The sequence below is a fragment of the Phacochoerus africanus genome, chromosome 15, assembly GCF_016906955.1.
Source record: "Phacochoerus africanus isolate WHEZ1 chromosome 15, ROS_Pafr_v1, whole genome shotgun sequence".
Classification (NCBI taxonomy): Eukaryota; Metazoa; Chordata; class Mammalia; order Artiodactyla; family Suidae; genus Phacochoerus; species Phacochoerus africanus.
In genome coordinates, this window is record NC_062558.1 from 100608700 (window position 1) to 100630398 (window position 21699).

Below are 21699 nucleotides of genomic sequence, written 5' to 3' on the forward strand. Positions count from 1 at the left end.
TTTTCATCATTGTGAAAAGTTCAGTTGAACAGTATAGTTCTAAACAGGTCCATTTTGCTTTTCACTCTAAAAAGTTCTAATGCCTGATGATGATGTATTCCTTCTATTGTTATCTCTACTACTGAAATAAATTTGAGATTTTTTGAGATAGGTTGCATTGTACAAATTATTAGTTATAATATACTCTTAAAAATCAACTTTATAGGAGTTCCTGTCGTGGCTCAGTGGTTATCAAATCCCACTAGGAACTACGAGGTTGTGGGTTCGATCCCCGGCCTTGCTTGGTGGATTAAGGATCCGGAGTTGCTGTGAGCTGTGGTGTAGGCTGGTGGCTACAGCTCTGATTAGACCCCTAGACTGGGAACCTCCATATGCTGTGGGAGCAGCCCTAGAAAAAGGCAAAAAGACCAAAAAAAAAATTTATTAAGGTATAATTTATATGCAACATGTACCTATTTTAAGTGTTCAGTGAGTTTTGACATACATACATCATGTAAACATTCTCACAATCAAGATTCAGAACATTTATATTACCATAAAAAGTTTCTTAATGCCCTTTGCAATTAGTCCCTGATCCTGGTTCCAGGCAATCTCTAAATTTATTAGTTTTCTTTCACTGTATGTAAGTTTTACCTGTACTAGATTTTTATATAAATGCAATCATGTCGTATGTACTCTTTCATGTCTGGCTTCTTTGTTTTAGCATAATATTTTTGAAATTCATCCCTGCTGCTTTTATCAGTAATTTTGTCCTTTTTATTGCTGAATAGTATTCCATTTTATGGATATGATATAATTCATTTCTACATTGACCTATGATGGACATTTGGGTTGTTTTCAGTTTGTGTGTATTATGAATAGAGCTATTTTGAGTGTTCATGGATAAGACTTTAATGGACATATGTTTTCACGTCTGTTGGCTAAATACATTTGAGTAGAATTGCCAGATGATGTCATATAGATCAATGGAACAAAATAGAGATTCCAGAATAACTCAATATTTATTGACAGAGCTACCAAGATAATTCACTGGGGAAAGGATACTCTTATTAACAAATGATGCTGGTACAACTAGAAGTCAGTATGAAAAATAAAATGTACCTTTTTCATAATACAGGCATATCTCGTTTTATTGTGCCTCACTTTATTGCACTTCACAGATACTACATTTTTTACAAATTGAAGGTTTATGGCAGCCCTGCATTGTTTTTGTAGCAATAAGATACTTTTAAAATAAGGTATGTACGTTGTTTTTTTAGACATACTGTTGCACACTTGGTTATAGTTATAGTTATAGTATAGTAACATAACTTTTATGTGCACTGAGAAATCAGAAATTTCATGTGACTTGCTTTATTGCTGCATCCACTTTATTGCAATAGTCTGGAGCCAAAGCCACAATATCTCTGAGTTATGCTTATACACAAAAATTAACTTAAAATGGATTATAGATAGAAACATAAAAATAAAATGTAAAACTATAAATAAAGCTTCTAGATAAAAATACAGAAGAAAAAAATCTTTGTGACCTTTGTTTTAGTTAAAAAAATTCTTAGAAAATACATACAAAATTAATTGTACAAGAAAAAATTGACAAAGTGAACTTTATCAAAACTAAAAACTTCTGCTCTCAGAGTTCCCATTGTGGCACAGCGGAAACGAATCTGACTAGTAACCATGAGGTTGCGGGTTCCATCCCTGCCTTGCTCAATGGGTTAAGGATCTGGCGTTGCTGTGAGCTGTAGTGTAGCTTGCAGACGCAGCTCAGATCCCGCATTGATGTGCCTGTGGTGCAGGCCGGCAGCCACAGCTCTGATTAGACCCCTAACCTGGGAACCTCTATATGCCATGGGTATGGCCCTAAAAAGCAAAAAAAAAAAAAAAAAATTCAAAGAACAAAAAAAAAACTTCTGTTCTTTGAAAGACACTATTAGTAAAATGAAAATGCAGCCGCCATCTTGGAAAAATATTTGCAAAGCATATATCTAATAAAGGACTTGAATTCAACACAATATAAAGATGCTCTTATAAATTCATAAGAGAACAATCCTGTAAAAGGCAAAAAGATCTGGACAGAAGCTTTACAAAAAAAGATATATAAATGATCAATAAGCATATGAAAAATTCAAAATCAGTCATCAGGAAAATGAAAATGCAGTGAGATGCTATTTCATATTTACTTGGACGGCTAAAATTTAAAGGGCTAATGGGTTGGCAAGCTGTATCAGTTGGAACTCTCATCTGTTTTGGTAAAAGTACAAAATGATACAACTTTAGAGAAATGTTTGACACATTATTTTTAATAGCCTTCTGAATTTTTTTTCAGTAGGTTATGGGTCAGTTCCTACACTGCTCAATTTTTTGTTCCTCCTAGTTTCATACCTCTTTAGATAAATTTTCTTTAGTTCTAGGGATTACTATCTTTGAGCAGAATTTAATATGAAGATCTTATTTTTGCTTTTCTTTTTAACGAGGTAATGAAGGAAAAAGTAGTGCTGTGCAGGCAAGATTTAAAATAACATTTTCAACAGGACACGTTTCTTGTATTGGATATATTACTGATTTTAATTCTGACAACCTGAATTTTCTCCCAGAGAGTGGGAAAATAGTTTAGCACTAGACTATTTGGAGCTTGCCTCTGTTAATGGGATTAAGGCAGAGATGATTTATGTGTTAAAAAGAAAGACGGCAACCTAATTTCATGTTTTAATAGTAATAGTAGCAATTATGGATATCTTAGGGTTCTAAGGGCAAGTGTTGATTGGATATGGCTACAGAGGAGGAAATAAATGTGATTACCAAATAGTGGCTTACCTACAGAAAAATGTAGCAAATAAGTAATTATTTTTCTTTTTAACCCATTTCTGGATTAGTAGGAGCTGTCTAGTGTTCTTAGGCTGTTTTTGTAATGGAATAATTTGAAAAGGGATTTGCCGCTAGCTTTCTCTCACACTGCTAGGAACAGTTGTTATTTATGATTGTGGTTGTTAGTACTTGGAGTTTTGTTACCAGTATATCTACTGTAATTCTTGTCACATTGCAGGTATTCAATGAATATTTGTTGGGTGAGTTTTTATCAGTTCCCCAAGCACTTGAAAATGATAAAATGCTCTAATAATCTAGACTTTAGTATCAATAAGTGCTGACACCAAGCAGAGATATACCAGTTCACCTTTAAGAAACAGAATAATGAGAGTTCCCTGTTGCTCTAGTGGTTAGGATTTGGTGCTTTCACCACTGGAGTCTGGGCTTCAGTCCCTGGTCTGGGAACTGAGATTCCACATCAAGCAGCTCCATTCCGCAGTCCAAAAAAACCAACCAGCCAAACAAAAAACAACCAGAATGACTCTTTGGCCTTACAGAAAGACTTGAATTTAATTCAGTGGAATATATTTAGTCTGTCTACATAAAGCCTTTTATTGAGAAATGGATTGGTTAGCTATTGAAACATGGAAAAAGCACCACCAAGGGAAAGGAAGGTTTTAGCCAGTGAACTTCAGATGCTTTTGGCAAGACCATTCTTTTTGTGGTGTTGGAAATATCAGAATATCTTAGTCTATTTAAAAATTGCTTCATAACTAACTTGTCTTGCTTGATTCCACATTTACTCAGCAACATTCTGATTTCACTTCTTAGGCCTGCTTATGGTGAGATACAGTCATAAGTAAATGAAAAATTTAGTTCTTATGGCAGTTGGATTTTTCAGGTAAATTGGTATATTGCCATTATGGTCATTATTATATTTATACCATCAGTCATATGATATGGGTTTGAATTTGTCCCTGGAAAAAAACCCCACCACTAAACATGCTGTCAGGATCGGTATGCTAACCCTGAAAGGTAGAGGATCAGACCCTCCACCACCAGTAACTTCTCCAAAGTAGTAACTGAATTTCTGATGTCTTCTGAGTCAGTATAAAGTTTTATCTTGCAACCTATATTTTTTTCTCCTCTACTGAAATGAATTCAGTAGCATAATGTTAATATATGGAGTTTCTAGATTGAGTTTTATATTTGATTTATATAGTTTTGTCTTCTTCAGAGTTAACATTGCATACTATATTAATTTTCTTGTATAAGTACATATAAATGTATATATGTATACATTTCTTGTATAAGTACAAATGTATATATGTATACATTTCTTGTATAAGTACATATAAATGTATAAATGTATATTTATATGTACTGTATTTCATAAAGAAATATGAACATCAATTTTGAACTTTATCATCACTGACTGTCTTAATTGGGATGTTTAGTCCGTTCTAATTTAATATAATGTTTAATCTGTTTTATTTAAGTATAATATCTTTCTATTTGTGTCTAGTTGTCTGAAAGTCATTTATTCCAGTACACTCATTCTTTCTCATTTCTCTTTTCCTGTCCTCTTTGGGGTTAATAGAAGATTTTTAGATATTCCATTTTAATTTTTCTGTTTTTTTTTTTTTTAGCTGTACCTCTTTAGATATATGTACACACACATATATTTTAGAGTTCGTTCTAAGGATTGTAGAATGCATGCTTTATTACAGTTCTTTTAAAGTTAATATTGTAAGCATTAAAATGTAAGAACCCTACAGCAATAAAATTCTGTTTTCCTCCATTTCTTTTGTGTGATTTTTGTCATATATTTTATATCTACGTATAAATAAATCCCAGAATACAGTGTTATTTTATTTGCTTTAAACAGTCAGTTGTTTCAGTGAAATCAGAGAAGAAAAAGAGATCTTTTTATATTTATTCCTATATTTACTATTTCTGATGTCCTTTATTACTTTCTGTAGATTCAAAGTTTTCATCTGGAAATAGTTCCCTTCAGCCTGAGGGCAAGTCTGCTGACTACAGATTCTTTTAGCTTTTGTTAATTGTTTTTGAAGGGTGTTTAGCTGGATGTAGACTTCTGGGATGACTTTTTTCTTTTCAGCATTTTAAATATGGCATTTCATTAGATATGATTAGAAGTTAGCCATCATTCATACTGGTATTCACTTATATATATAAAATGTCTTTTTCTTTGACTCCTTTTGTTTTCTTCCCCTTTGTCTTTTGGTTTTCAGTGGTTATGATTATAATATGCTTAGAGAGATTCTTTTTAAATTTGTCTTGCTTGGAGTTTATTGAGCTTCTAGTATCTCTCGCTTTTTTTTTTCTTTTTTTCGTCTTTTTGCCTTTTTCTGGGGCCGCTCCCGCAGCATATGGAGATTCCCAGGCTAGGGGTCTAATCAAGGCTATAGCTGTGTGCCTACACCAGAGCCACAGCAACTCGGGATCCGAGCCATGTCTCGAACCTATACCACAGCTCAATGGCAACACTAGATCCTTAACCCACTGAGCAAGGTCAAGGCTCGAACCTGCAACCTCATGGTTCCTAGTCGGATTCGTTAACCACTGAGCCACGATGGGAACTCCAAGTTTCTAGAATCTCTATGATGGTTTTTGACATCATGGGTGGGAAATTTCTGGCCTTGATTTCTTTAAAAAAATTTTTTTCAATTTTTTCTATTCTTCATCTTAGATTATTTACTTCTAATCTTTTGTCAATTTTTAAAAAATTATTCTAATTTCTTTTTTCTATTCTTCAGGTTAGATTATTACTACTAATCTTTTGTCAAATTCATATGTTTATGTTCCAGTTAACATTTATGCATAACAAACCACCTTTAAATATAAATAGCATAGAACATTTGTTTATTTTATACTCACAGACTGAGTCAGGAATTCAGACAAGGCATGGTGGAGATGGCTTGTTTCTGCTTCGCAATGTCTGTCTTCCTTAGTTGGGAAGACTCAGTGACTGGAGATGAGTTGGCAAGTTGGGGGCTGAATCATATGAAGGTATTTTCACTTACATCTCTAGTAAATACTGTCTGTTATCGTGTCTTCAGTTGGGCTGTTGGCCGGAGCCCTTTGCTCTTTCCCTGTGAGCTAGTTTGAGCTTCCTCATGGCACAGCAACTTGTTGCCAAGAGTGAATATCCAAAATCCTAAGGTGGAAGTGGATGGCATTTTTATGATCTAGCATTAAAAACAGCTTAATGTCACTTCTATCTATGTTCTTTTGGTTGAGGCAATCACAAAGGTGTGCCCCAGGTTCAAGGGGGATGGACGATATATTCCACCCTTGATGGGAGCAGTGTTACAGTTATTTTGGATCAAGGGCCTGTGGGATGGGAGATGTAGTCGTTCTTACAAAATATAATCTGGCGCATCTTTCTTCTGCTGTCTCCAGTCGTCTGTTAAGACCATGCAAGTAAATTTTTTTTTCAGATATTGTACTTTTAAAACCTAGAATTTCTGTCTTTTATAGTTTCTGTGTCTTTGCCGAGATTTTTCATCTTTTTCCTTACTATAATAATTCGCCTTGACATTCTCATATGTGTTTACAACAGCTGCTTTTAAAGTCTGCCTCTGGGGGCGGGGGCTGGGGGGGAGGGCCATGTCTGCTAATTCCCACATCTCTGTTCATCTTGGAGTTGGTTTCTATTGACTGCTTTTCTTTTCTTTTCCCTTGGTCATAGGTCATTTTTTTCCTGCTTTTTTGTCTAGTAAGTTTAATTGTGTGGTGAATGTTATAGGTGATAAGTTGTAGGGAATCTGAATTGTTACTTTAAGTGTGCTGAGTTTCATTTTGCCAACCATTTAAATTAATGGTTAATCTGGTATTGCTAGGCTTGGTGTTCTTGGTTAAAGTGGGCCTATTTCAGTTTTGTCTCTTGCTTCAAGGTCATGGTCCTTACTCTTAAGGCCTTTCTGAGGTTTCAGCTGAATGCCTGGGGTCCTTAGTGAGGTCTCTCCACTCTGGCTTGACCAGAACTCCTCTCCAAGTGCTGTGTTATCTTTTGGTGTCACCTTCATTTTACTTGCAAATACTGCACATATGTAGCCCAACTCCTGGCCAAGGACTTAAGGTGGACTTCAGTGCAGACTTTAAAGACCCTCCACCTGTTCCTCCTTCTTTTTCTACTAACCTGTTCCACAAACTAATTGCTTTACCACCCAGAACCCCAATCTCCACCTGTTTATCTCAGTGAACCCCTTGTTTCTGAAAACAAAGCTGCTGTGGGACTACCTCATATTTCTTTTAAGGCAGCTCATGCTGCCTTTTGTTCAATGCTTAAGAATGGTTCCCTTATACATTTTGCCCAGTTTTACAGTTTACAGCAGGAAGAAAACTACTGTATCACATAACTACACTATAGTGGCCAAAAGTATATACATGATAGTGTCAGAAAAATTTTTAAGAGAAGGGCCCCTTTATATTGTATGTCACTATAAAAAAAGGTTTTTAAGACAAGTTATTTAAGGCCTATTCAAAATAGAACTTTAATCTGATTATAATAACATTGCTACTATATAATAATTTATAATGTTCAAATTTTGCTTTTTACTGAATTTTTCCCATAAATTTGTATTAATATTCTGCAAATAGAGTGGAAAATTTTTATTCTGTCTCTCTCTCTTACTAATGGCAGGCATTGGTAATCAATCAATCATGACATTCTTTCCATGTATTCAACCTGGACATTGTTTCAATAGCATTAATATTGCGCCTCAACAAGCCACCATCAGTTTGATCCCTGTTTACCATCTCTAATGTATTTCTGTTTTACTAGCTCAATCAGTATTATTTTGTGGAATATTTAATGGTTATCCTATTAGACAGTTTTCTTTTCTAGAACCAAAGTGTTTTTGTTTTTAAATGCATGTTATAGGGAGTCAAATGAGGGTATTTATTAAGTCTTTATTACTTCCTGAATGGGATGTGGGAAAATAAAAGGTTGGAAAGCAGAAATTCTTAACAGTTGTGTCCATAATACATAATACTTGAAAGTTAAAAGAGAATAAAAGCTGACTTTGCATGTATGTTATAGACACCTAGCTAAAGTAATGTAAGAAATGTATTGATGAAATTAAAGAATACACTTTTTAGAAAGGCTGGAGCCTCTAGGAGGTATTTAGAAAGATAAGATATTACCAGCAATTTAATGAATTGTTTCTGTTTTGTTGGTCAATCAGGATTTCTCAACTGATGTCAGATTTGTGAGTTTGGCATACAATGTGTGCCTCTCTACATATATATGTCCTCAGGACAGGCTCAGTTTGAATGAAAATATAATTAAGAAAAACTTTGAGTCGTTATAAATAGGAATTGCATGAATCTAATTAAAATTAATTACTTCTCAAGGAAGACTATTGTCACAGTAAAAAAACCAAAAAACAAAAAAACAAACAAACTTGGTCCTTGATTTTTGTGCTTCAAAAATAGTATATGAAAATATTAATCTTGGAGTTTCCATTGTGGCTCAGTGGAAACTAATCTGACTAGCATCCATGAGGATACAGGTTCTATCCCTGGCCTCGCTCAACTGGTTAAGGAACCAGTGTTGCTGTGAGCTGTGGTGTAGGTCGCAGGCGTGGCTTCGATCTGGCATTGCTGTGACTGTGGTGTAGGCCAATGGCTACAGCTTCAATTCGACCCCTAGCCTGGGAACCTTTATATACCACGGGCCATGCCCTAAAAAGAAAATATATTTATATATATAAACCTTATGAGAACTACAAAAAATACTATTCCAAAGAACTTGGACTTTCATGAACCCCACTTTTTGGAGATAAAACATAGTGTGATATAACTTCATCAAATCTTTTTTTTGGAAAATACAGTAGGACAAAACTTTTTTCTTTTGAAAGTAGTATATGCTTATGTTTTAAGAACAAAACTTTAGAAATCTTGAAAGTAAATCATGAAAACCTCCATTTCCCCCTGAAAACCCAAGATAACCACTGTGACCATTGATAGGTATGTGTAACCACATACACATACTTTCAATCCTTTAGACTCTAATTTAAGTGTACACAGGGCTGCCACATGTGAATAAGGTTCCCTGGCAATGGGCAGTGGGATTAATTCAGACTCAGAATGAACTAAAAATGAACTGTGAGTCCTTCAAAACACGTTTTTTCCCCCTTGCTAACACTTTAACTGTAGGCTCTCTATGAGAAAATTGTATGTGTAGATTTTTTTTTTTTTTAATTTGGCCACACATATGGCATGTGGAAATCCCTGGGCCAGGGATCAAACCCATGCCATAGTAGTGACCTGACTCACAATTAGTGATAATGCTGAATACTTAACCCATTAGGCCACCAGGGAACTCATGTAGATCATTTTTTCTTATTCATTTGATCTCAAAAGAAAGCTGTAGTGGAAGGTAGGGCAGGTAGCAGTGAGTTGTTGTTTACTAAATTTTGTAGCTACTCTCCTTCAAATCAGCTGTCCATATTTGGTTATTCTAGTACCCCTGGCATTTATTTAAACTTCCAACCAAATTAAAACAGAAACAGAGAAAAGTTAAAAGTATGTGTAAAGCTTCTAGAAGAAAATACAGAGAATGTCTTTGTGAGCTCTTTAAGAACTCTTTTAAGTGTAGAGAAAAGTATTCAGGGAGGATACAAAGTTTTAAACAAAGGAAATTTTTGATAGATTTTATCAAAATTTGAAGTTTTGATTATCAAAGAAGATTATTAAGGAAATGAAAAGGCAAGTCGTACATAAGGAGCAAATATCTGACAAAGGACTTGTACCCAGAATATATAGAAGACTCCTATAAAATGCATGAAAGAAGGTAGTTAAAAAAGAATGCCTAGGCATTCCCCTCGTGGCTCAGCGTAACAAACCTGACTGGTGTCCATGAGGACACTGGTTTGATCCCTGCCCTCGCTCAGTGGGCTGAGGACCTGGTGTTGCTGTGAGCTGTGGCATTGGTTGAAGATACGGCCTGAATACCCCATTGCTGTGGCTGTGATGTAGGCTGGCAGCTACAGCTCCCGATTCGCCCCCTAGCCTGGAAACTTCCATATGTCACACCTGCTGCCCTAAAAAGACCAAAAAAAAAAAAGGCTATTGCATGATCACATTTCTATGAAGTTAAAGAACAAGGCCAAACTAATATATGGTAATGGGAGAAACTGCCTGAGAGCTTGGTAGGGCTTGACTGCAGATGGGCATGAGGGAATTTTCTGGAGTGGTAAAAGTATAATCTATCTTGTTTGGAGTGGTTATTACAAAACTCACAGAATTGTACTCCTAAATCTGTGTATTTCACTGTATGTAAATTTTAACTGAATTTAAAGAAAAAATCTAAAAGTACAAATTTAGAAAGGTACAGAAATATAGAAAATGAAGATAAAAGAGGCAGGACTGTAAGGGTCTATAACATACCACTTTTTCCTGTAGTATATTCATAGTTCAATAGAAGTCTTATTGGCATAATTAGTGCTTCTTGGGTTGGTTGGAGTAGTGGGTTAAAACAAAGAATTATGAAAAGTTACACATACCTTAAACATTTACTTTAAATAGTTGTACACATGAAATATTAAACCAAATAGTTCTATACGGTTTAACAACAACGCCTACCACAATTTAAAAAAAAAGATTAATTTTGTTTCCCTCTGCCCCATGGCAAGACTTCTTAATTTTATGCCATGTACATTTTTGACAATCTGGTGAAGCTTATTAACCCTTTCTTTTTCTTTTTTTGCCTATGCCTTCAGCATGTAGAAATTCTTGGGCCAGGGATCAAACCTGTGCCATAGCAGTGACCTGGGCCACTTCAATGACAATGTCAGATCCTTAACCTGCTGCACCACAAGGGAACTCCTATGAACCCTTAGAATGATTTTAAATACATAAAATAAGATTTATAAGATTATAAATATGCCTATTAAATTAATTTTTATTGTAATTGTTATAAAATATTTTAAAACATCTATGTAATGATAGTTATTAACACATTAAATAAAACCTATTGGCAGGTCTAATGACTGTTAATTTTGCTTTGTTTTTTTGTTTGTTTTTTTTTTTTTTTTTGTCTTTTTGCCATTTCTTGGGCCGCTCCTGCGGCATATGGAGGTTCCCAGGCTAGGGGTCTAACTGGAGCTGTAGCTGCCAGCCTATGCCAGAGCCACAGCAACGCGGAATCTGAGCCTCCTCTGCGACCTACACCGCAGCCCACTGCAATGCCGGATCGTTAACCTACTGAGCAAGGGCAGGGATCAAACCCTCAACCTCATGGTTCCTAGTCAGATTCGTTAACCACTGCGCCACGACGGGAACTCCTTGCTTTGTTGATTGTAAATAATATTTTGATATCTTCAACACTATAGTGTGACAATTAGTGATAAAGTTATGGATACTTCTTATATGCTGTGTAAGATTTTTCATATTCAACTCTATGGACTCCTCCCCCACCAGACCAACCACACACATATTTTATTCTCCCATTCTTCCAAGTAGTTATGTTATAATTTTGGTTATATTAATATTGGACTTTTTTTTCCTTTTTTTTTTTTTTTCCTTTTTAGGGCTATACCTGTGGCATATAGAAGTTCCCAAGCTAGGGGTAGATCGGAGCTACAGTTGCCCGCCTGCGCCACAGCTGCAGAAATGCGGTATCCAAGCTACATCTGCAACCTACCACAGCTCACAGCAATGCTGGGTCCCTTAACCCACTGAGTGAGGCCAGGAATCAAACCTGCATCCTCATGGATGCTAGTTGGGTTTGTTACCACTGAGCCACAATGGAAACTCCCCAGTATTGGATTTTTGTCGTTATAACTAGATAAATGCATTCATAGTTAAATGACGTAGTATATTATAATTAGTTTTTCCTGCACATTTTGTTTTCCCTGAATTTACAATTTTCTCTCACTTGTTTTCTATGTTCTTAACTTTAATTCATCCCTAAACTTGCCACTAGTTGTATAATCTTTGGACATGTTTGAGCACATTTGGTATTACATCAGCTTCATCTTCTCCAGGAACCTTCTGATCTGCCCTAATCTGGATTAATTTTTCTGTAGGCTTGCTATATGACTGTCTACTCAAGATGTTCCTTCACTGTTCATTCTGGGGATTCTCCAGTTTCTGGAGCTTGTCATCTTTTTTCATGGTTTCCCACCCTTGCTTTGGTAGAACACTTCCTGAGATAATATATGAGTGACTTCTGGAGAGAATATATGGGAAGCAAAATTATAAGACTGTGCTTATTTAAAAATGCCTTTATTATATATTCACATTTGTTTTATAGTCTCTCATGTATGGAATTCTAAGCTGGGGATAATTTTCCTTCTAAGTCAGAAGGTTTTGCTCAATTGTTTTCTAGCTGCTAGTGTTGCCTTTAAAAAGGATGATGATGCTGATTGCAGATGCTTTTTATGAAACTCCTTTCCTCTCAGCCTCTTTAGGGTCTTATATTTATCTCTGTAATATTCACTAAGATATGTATGCATTTATTTGTGTCTGTTTTAATAATTTTTACTGAATACTCATTTGAGTTTGGAAATTCATGACCTTCAGTTGGATGTTTTTCTTGAATTAATGTCTTGGATTTCTTTTCCTGCATTTTCTGTTTTTTCTAGAATGCCTGTTCATATGTTGAATGTCCGAGACTTTAGACCTTTTAAAATCTTCTCTTCTGTTTTCCTTTTTAAAAAAATCTATTCTATTCATTCAGCCTTATACTTTTCTAACTCCTTTATTACCTACCTCACAGGATTAAACAAATTTATATGCATAAAGTACTTAAAATAGTGTCTGGCATATAGTAAGTGTTGGCTATAATTGTTGTTGTTTAGTTTCTTGAATAATTGTTGAGGCAGAGGTCTTTGGTCTTAATTCTTTGACATATTAGCTGTATGACCTTAGGCAAGTGCTATAATTTCTTTGATACTTACTTCCATCATCTGAAAAATGTAAATAAGCTCTACCTTTCAGATGTTTGCAAGTATCAAATGAGAATATGGATGTGAAAATGTTGGTAAACTTTGTGTAGAGCTAATAGTTATTACTTGCATCTTTCAGATATCTAGTATCTTTTAATTTGAAAGAAAGTGATGACTGAAATTTCAGGGTTATTTTTAAGATTACTTGATTACATGTGGCTCTCACAAAACTGTGCAAGCTAGGGAAACTTGAGCTAAATGCTAATGCTGCTTTTTAAAGAAGTTATTTCTTAATACTCAACCCATTATGTTAGGCTGAAAAGAGAAGATTATGAAAATATTCATTTTATGAAAACCTTTTGCTTTACTTCAGATTGTATAAGTCTGTGTAATGTAATAATTATTTAAGAAAGAACTGATAACGAGTTTAAACCCATGGAGGGAATATTTATTGGAGTCTATTTATTTTTCTTAAATGATATTTGAGGTTGGGAAAAATAGAATGTCTTTTCGTTTTCTCAGTAGTATTAATGTAATTTCAAGCGTTAGCTTATTTTTGTTAATGGTGGCTTTTTGTTTGTTTTGTTTTAAGGTTTTTGGATTCAAAGCATAAAAACCATTACAAGATATACAATCTGTAAGTATGTTTTCTTATTTGTATGCTTACAAATTTCTTCTAAAATAACTATTAAGTGAAAGTTATTTTCTTGTTAGAATGAGGTAAAGTTAAAGGTATATTTTAATATAATTGTATTCCTAAAACAATTAGTTCAAGAAGTTTGATTGAGAGCATTGTTAGGTCGTTTCGAAAGTGTAGTGATGAGGTAAAACAGTGTTGGCACAGATTCATGTTACTTGATCTGCTTTAAATGACTTGGCATCTAGCCCATCTTTGAGGCCATAACCATGTGGTAACTTGAAGTGTAATTCACAGAAGAGCTTCTGTTAAAGCATTAATGCTATCTTCCATGGAGGGATGTGTCTAGAGTGGATATAATTTTGTTTATTCTGTGTCTCTAGGTCAATTGATTGAAACAGCTATTAGGGTATTCTCTAACTGTATGTAACATAAATAAGTTACCTAAAATTGTTGAATTGGGGGGGGAAGAGATGTGAGGATTGCTGCTTGATACAGCTCTCTAACTTTATCTTTAACCTTTCCTTTTTTCCTTTGACTTTATGAGAGTTTTTTTTTTTTTAAAGGAAAGAAAAATGTGAAGAGAATATCTTACCATTGTGCTCTTGACCATTTTTTGCTTCCCAAAATATTGACTATTTTCTAATTTTAAAAAATGATACATGAAATATGTTTCTATATGGCTTTTATTAGATAGTATAAGTTATGCAACAGGAAAAATTTTAATCTAAAGTTATGTATACTAATTCACTGTTACAGTTTTGTAAAGTTTATTTATCAAATGTAAGAACAAGATTCTGTCTTTAGTGGGCTTTCACATTTTCGCCAAAAAGGATGAAAGATTCTCTGTGTTTTATTGGCTCATGAGATGTTGTCTTTTTTTTTTTTTTTTTTTTTAAAGCCGCACTCACAGCACATGGAAGTTCCTGGGCCAGGGATTGAATCTGAGCCACTGGTGCGACACATGGGATCCCTTAACCCACTATGCCAGGCAGGGATCAATCCCACTTCTCCAAAGTGACCCTAGCTACTACAGTCAAATTCTTAACCCACCGTGCCATAGTGGGAACTCATGGGATGTTGCTTTTTAGTCTTTAATTTAGTGATCTTTCTGCTCTGATAAGACCTCGGAGTGAAGTAGATATATTAGTATTGTTTCTCCTAGTGACTTGTCACTGATTACCTAGAATCATGAAGAAGCAAAACATTTATTGAGTGCTTGCTACATGTTAGACATTCTAAAACATTTTGTTAGTGTAGAGGTGAATAAGATATAGTTCCAGCCCTCAGGTGATTATAGTCTAATGTGAAAGGTAGACAAAGTATTATAGAATAGCTGTTGTATAGAAGAGAGCTTTAGCAAACAGTGAAAATAGTGATTGTCCTCTATAGGAAAGGTTTCTAAAGAAAATCATGTTTGAGCTGGGGTGAAAAACAGCTGTAGAGGTTGACCTGCAGGCTTAGGAGGAAGCGAAATGGCATTGCAGGCAGAGAGAATGGTATGCGAGAAGCTTGTTGGCATAGTAGTGTTTAGAATATAGCAAATAATCCATTATGGTCAGATTATGGTGTATATGGAGAGTGTAGTGGTAATATGTAACAAGATGAAAGAAAGTAAAAGGTGCTGCAGAAATTTAAATTTAGGTGGGGCCCAGTTTACAAATCATCTTTTTTCCTCTTTTCTGGTACCCTTATTGCAGGTGCCAAAATGCTCCTGTGGAGGAAAATAAAAACCACAAAGTTTTGTAATTTTGAACAAATGGATTCAGAAGTTAAAAAGCAAAACAGGACGTGAACTGTCAAAAACTAGAGTCTACTATAAATGAGTCACTTCAGGGTTAGACTCAGGATTGGGCATTTAGAGAGTCCCAGAAGGAAGGTAGAAAGACATTAAAGACAGATTTTGCCTTTTTCAAAACTTTGAGTTTAACATTATAACCAATGAAAGGAAAGGAAATTCTTTTCATTCCTGTATTCAGTGGCTTCCTGCTCCCAGAATTTAGGACTTAGGTTTGTACTGTCAGTGTTGCTGGTCACTTGTGTTATTATGGTTAAAGTTGGCACTGGGATCTAGCCTGGAAAGTTGATTACCTGTTTTGTTTTTGTATGTGCAAACATTGGACTCCCAAGTTGATGAATTATTTCATTATTATTTGAGAGTGACTTTTGGTGCACATATTTTTAACTCCCTTATACACCCATCCACTTAATGGAATCATAGACTTTCAGAACTGGAAATACCAGACAGATCATTTAGTCCAGTCCTCTCATTTTACAGATGGGGAATTCGAGGCCTAGAGAAGTTAAGTGAGTTGAACAAGGTCACACAGGTACATATGGTAGCAGACCATCCACTGTTGATGCCAGTATTCCCTTTCTGGTTTTTTGTTTGCTTGTTTGTTTTAACCTCCCCAATTTTTACTTACCTCAGAAGATTTAGAACTACCAAGTTATAGCATATTGTTTCTGATGTCACTCTTGAGTCTTCTTTACCTTTCTACCCTTGTTTATATTTCTGGCTCTGGGTAAGTGAGTCTGATGAATAGCAAATGTTTCCTTTTTTTTTTTTTTTGGCTGTACCTGTGGCATGTGTAAGTTCCCGGGGCAGCGATGGAACCTGCACCACAGCAGTGACAATGCCAGGTCCTTAACCACTAGGCCACCAGGGAACTCCAGATGTTTCTATTTTCTTTTATTTTTAGGATATTCATTACATGTGATGTATGTCTTTGCAAACAGATATAAATGGAAAGATCTTAAAATATTTGCACTAGACATACCTGTATTTAATAGCATATTAAACTTTTTATGGCAACACTGACATGTGGGTGAAGAAGCATTCTTAATGTGGACCTTCTGATGATTGGCTGTTTCTGTTTATATTGCTATATTATCAGGCATTCAGTTAATTATTTTAAGAAAGGACACCATTAGCTTCATGTCATTAACCAAACTCAGGTATACTTGATAAATTACTTAGTGCATTAATCAGTTTTTGTGCAAGTGTGTGTATTTCATTTTTGTATGTTCCTCTATAATCTTTTTGTGGAGGTTAGGGAAGGATTGTGGAGATAGGGTATAGAAACATAATATAGTTCTTGCTTTTGAGGATCTTAATTAAAAAAAAATTACTTCAAAAAAAAGGGAAAAAATGAGCTCCCCAGTGGCTCAGCAGGTTAAGGATCTGTTGTGATGTGAGTTCAGTCCTTGTCCCAGAAACTGCCACATGTCTTGGGTAAGGCCAAAAAAATAAAAAATAAAATACAAGATTTACTGTATTTCGTTGTGTATTTTATTAGACATACAACTCTATCATTTTGTGGAAAACCTGTAACTGTTGTTATTTTTAGTTTAAGTTTTCTTTTGTGAGGTAGAGATAGCCCCCTTGAAGAGAAAAAAGAAGAGACCTACTTGCCTAGCTGATTCTATGTCAAGTCTCACTTCTCTGGAAGCTCTTCCTACGAATCTTATCCTTTTCTTCACTTTCTGCCTTCTGCTTCATAAAAGCTCTTGTACAGTGCATCTTCATTTCTCTTGTCTCATATAAGCCAATATGAGATGGTAATAAAAAAAATATCTTTTGAGTTTTAGTTATAAGTAGTATAAATGGTTAGATCTACCTAACACTTGTCTTAGTCAGATCCCATGTGCCATTCATGTATCTTCAGTTTTGGTTTGTTGAGAGACTTGTCTTACCACAACATACCACAAAAAATTTATAGGGAACTGTGTGTGTGTATGTGTTTAGGTACATTTATTGGAGGTTTGTTTTCTTGATTTGATTTTTTTTTTTTTTTTTTTGGTCTTTCTTTTTTAGGGCCACACCTGCAGCATATGTAGGTTCTCAGGTTAGGGGTCTAATTGGAGCTGTAGCTGCCAGCCTATGCCACAGCCATAGCAACACAGGATCCGAGCCGTGTCTGTGACCTACACCACAGCTCACAGCAAGGCCAGATCCTTAACTCACGAGCAAGGCCAGGGATTGAACCTGCATCTTCATGGATGCCAGTCAGGTTCCTTAACAGCTGAGCCACGACAGGAACTCCTTGGAGGAGGTTTTAATTAAGAGTCTCCTTTCTTACCCTACCAACTGTTCCTCAGATCACTTTCATCAGTACTAGGCCCAGTATATGCTCTCACGTACTCCTTATCCATACTTGTCAATTTCACAGCTTTTTTACGTTTCCATTATCATTGTTTGTTGAACTGCTCTTGTAGGAAGCCTGACTTTCACTAAAATTTGTTATTGTTTTGTTTTTGTTTTAAGTGAGAGTGTGGAACAACACTGGAAAAAGTTTGACTTGTAATCAAAGTCAAACTGGCTTGAGTCCTTGCTCTTACATTTATATTGTAGTTGGGGTGAGTTTTGTAGTACTCTTCTAAATTTTAGCTTTCTCATATATAAAATGGAGGAAATATTAACTATTATGTAGTTATTCAGGTTAATTTAAAAATATGGAATCTTCTTTGTAAGGGGTGCACATCTAGTAGACAATTAGTAGCTCATTATTTTCACTTTCCCTGCATCTTTTCCTCTTAATAATATTTGAGAGTCAATGTATGAAGGTAGTCTTAAGCAGTGTTCATCAAGCCAAGCATTTTGAGCTGCTGAAAAATATGGGGATATTAGAGAATGAAGCTTCATGAAATTCAATATGTTTGTTTTCATTGTGCTGTCATGAGACCAGTTTCTTAGAATTATTTCCTAGCATATGCCTCCCCATCACCTTCTAAGCCTTACCATTACATGATTCCTTATAAAATATTCTGTTATGGATTCTTCACTACTGACCATATCTCTTCTTTAATCTGTACCAAAGAAAGTGTAAAATATGACTATTTTCTTGGTCAGTTCTCATCTTCCTACTTGTCTCTCTCTCTTTTTTTTTTCATCTTTTTTGGGCCACTCCCATGGCATATGGAGGTACCCAGGCTAGGGGTTGATCAGACCTGTAGCTGCTGGCCTACACCATAGCCACAGCAATGCAGGATCCGAGCCTTGTCTGTGATCTACACCACAGATTACAGCAACGGTGGATCCTTAACCCACTAAGCGAGGCTAGGGATCAAACCCCTGTCCTCATGGATATTAGTTGGGCTTGTTAACTGTTGAACCATAATGGGAACTCCTTTTTTTTTTTCTTTTTTTTCCTTTTAATTTTAGTGAGTATATTTAGTAAGGATACAAATATATGCATATGTCATTATTAAATTTTCTTTCTAGAAAAACTCGGTGTACTAAATTATATATTAAAGATATACTATTTACTAAATATATTAAATATTTAGTATATACTAAATACTAAAATGGAAAAGCTTTGTTTTCAGCAGTATTATGAGAATTGATTTGTTTCAGGTCTTAGCTGTTAGAAATTAGTGGATTACAGTTTACTAGTTCAACCATGAGGATTTGAGTCAAAAAACTATTTAAAATAGAGAAACTCTACAGATATTTTTAGGATTTCTAAATGTAAAATACAGGCCCATAATTGCTTCTGTGAAACTCTGGGGTAGTAGTACTTCAGCATTCAGAATTTTTCAGTTTTCAGAAAGGTGACATGGAAGCATATATATTTTTTAATTACATAACACTCAAGTGGGTTTTGGAATTGTACCTAAAATAAATGTTTCACTCTTGACTTTAAGTGTATTCCTCTTCAGTAAGGACTACATGCATTCTCAAACTCAGATCAAGTTCTGCTGCATTTGAGTTTGCCATAAAGTTAAGAGAAAATCTTAGATGTTTCAGAATTTAGGGATTTTGAAATGGCAGATTAAAAGACTGTGGCCTTTGTTTAAAAATGCTAAGTTTTTATTTTAAATAATTTAAAAAATATCTGGTTTGGTTATTAGTTGGAGTTACCAGGATGCTGCTGACCACAAACTAATGTATGGGATCCCTTTCTGAGCCTATTAATGTTTGTCAGTGTGGCTTATTAATCATGAGTCAGCCAGTACATAGTAATAAATGTGTGGCTACTACTAAAAAGCCAAATTTTAGTAGGCTGTAAGTAATGCTAAATCGGTGTGTTTCTGTTCTGCATTGATTTTACTTATTACTCTTTCATTATGCTCAGACTTTAATTAAAACTTATAACCTGAGAGATTATTGAAAACCTTTAGCTTTCTAAAGAGAGAAAGATCTGGCTTAAAAATTTTTAGTAGGTGTTGTGTTTGAGTAGATTAGCACCATTTAGTTTCTTTACTTCTCCTTTGCCTTTGTAATTTTACTATCTTTAACAGATGTCTTTTAAAATAATAGTTTGATGGAGTACCCGTCATGGTGCATCGAAAAGAATCAACTAGGTACCATGAGGTTGCAGGTTTGATCCCTGGCCTTGCTTGTGGGTTAAGGATCTGGTGTTGCTCTGAGCTGTGGTGTAGGTCACAGACACGGCTTGGATCCTGTGTTTCCGTGGCTGTGGCGTAGGCTGGCAGCTGTAGCTCTGATTTGACCCCTAGCCTGGAAACCTCCATATACCGTGGGTGCGGCCCTAAAAAGCGAAATAAATAAATAAATAAATATTAAAATAAATAAAATAATAGTTTGATAAAACTGTATATGCTCAGTTATGAAGCAAAGATAAAATTGAAACTAGTTGTTTACACATACTTGTGAAATCAAAAAGTTCATTAGCATGTACAGTTTTCATAAAGAAATGTGAAAGTAAAGATATAGCTGAATTTGTAGTGTTATGTATTAGTGACATCACACTTTTGTGAGCAAACGTATAAACTATGATTGCATACATTTAACATTTTAAGCTTCTATTTCCTTAATTGTAAAATGTGGATAATAACAGTATCTACTTCATAGGATTCTTAGAATTAAAAGAATTAAGACATTGAACATAATGCCCAGTATTCTATAAAGGTCCATAAAATGTTTGTTACTGTTATACCTTTTTTTTTCCTCAAGTGAAGAAAATAACTTTTTATCCCATTTAAACTTTTCTTTTAGATGTGCTGAAAGACATTATGATACCGCCAAATTTAACTGCAGAGGTAGGTATAAATACACTCTTTTATGTTAGATAACTTGAGGCCAGTAGTCTCAATCTTGCTGTCATTGCAATAATGAATAATCTCAATTATCAAGTGAGATATTTATCTTAAAGATGGTCTTAGAGGGAGTTCCTGCTGTGGCACAGTGGGTTAAGAATCTAATTGCAGGAGTTCCCGTCGTGGCGCAGTGGTTAACAAATCTGACTAGGAACCATGAGGTTGCGGGTTCGATCCCTGCCCTTGCTCAGTGGGTTAATGATCCAGCGTTGCCGTGAGCTCTGGTGTAGGTTGCAGACACGGCTCGGATCCTGCATTGCTGTGGCTGTGGTGTAGGCCAGTGGCTACAGCTCCGATTCGACCCCTGCCTGGGAACCTCCACATGCCGTGGGAGCGGCCCAAAGAAATAGCAAAAAGACAAAAAAAAAAAAAGAATCTAATTGCAGCATCTTGGGTCACTGCCTAGGTGTGGGTTCAGTCCCTAGCCCAGTGCAGTGGGTTAAAGGATCTGGTGTTGCCACAGCTCTGGTGTAGGTCACAGCTGCAGCTCAGATTCAATTCCTGGCCCAGGAACTTCGATATGCCTCAGGTTTGTCCATAAAGTAACAAATAAACTTTTTTTAAAGATAGTCCTAGAAAATTTGAAAAATTTTACTATTGTGGTTTTGGGAACAAATATCATATAAACCTGCTGGTAGTAGTACAAGGAAGACTAAAATTTAGAGTAGACTAAAAATAGGGAGAAGTTCTTAGACCAACAGTAGAATAAGGAGAGGGTTATATCTATAGTTTGAGGCATTTGGTGTAAATAGTAAGAGATTACAGGTAGAAAGAAAGCAGAAAAACTTAACTCTATTGAGGAACATGACCTAAATGGTGGAAAAGGTGTAATAAAATATGGATAAGAGGAGCCCAATAGATGAGAGGAGGAGCTGCTTTAAATGAGTTCTTCTCCAGGTATAGTAAATTCTGTCTCAGAGCCCACAACAATTTTCATTTGTATTTGTGGGGACCCTTTGCACCATGAAAGACCCAGAGAATCGAGAAGCTTGGACAAGGTGCCAATGAAATCAAAAAGAGAATTGGGTACCATGAGCTACCGATTGATATATTTGTCATTGATCCTTCTTAAATAACTAGAATGGACATTCCAACACTTGTTTTGAGAATTAAGAAGTGCTTTAGCTGAGAGCCAGGATAGAATGTTTCATTTTTAGTGAATTTAGGCTACTGCTTAATAATCAAATAGTCTTTTAATCGAGATTTAGCTAGCTTTAAATAGATGTTTAACAGGTTTACCTGGATGTTTTGTATGCCATTGGGGAACCGAAGATG

General features: G+C 35.4%; 1 protein-coding gene across 1 annotated transcript in view; it reads left to right on the top strand.

The window, feature by feature from the left end:
* Window positions 1–21699, top strand: part of PTEN (phosphatase and tensin homolog) — a 93819-nt gene that overhangs the window by 40699 nt on the left and 31421 nt on the right. Inside the window, exons 3-4 of the mRNA XM_047759412.1 lie at window positions 13318–13362; window positions 20324–20367. Of these exons, the coding sequence (XP_047615368.1) occupies window positions 13318–13362; window positions 20324–20367 (89 nt within the window). The remainder of the gene's footprint in view (window positions 1–13317; window positions 13363–20323; window positions 20368–21699) is intronic.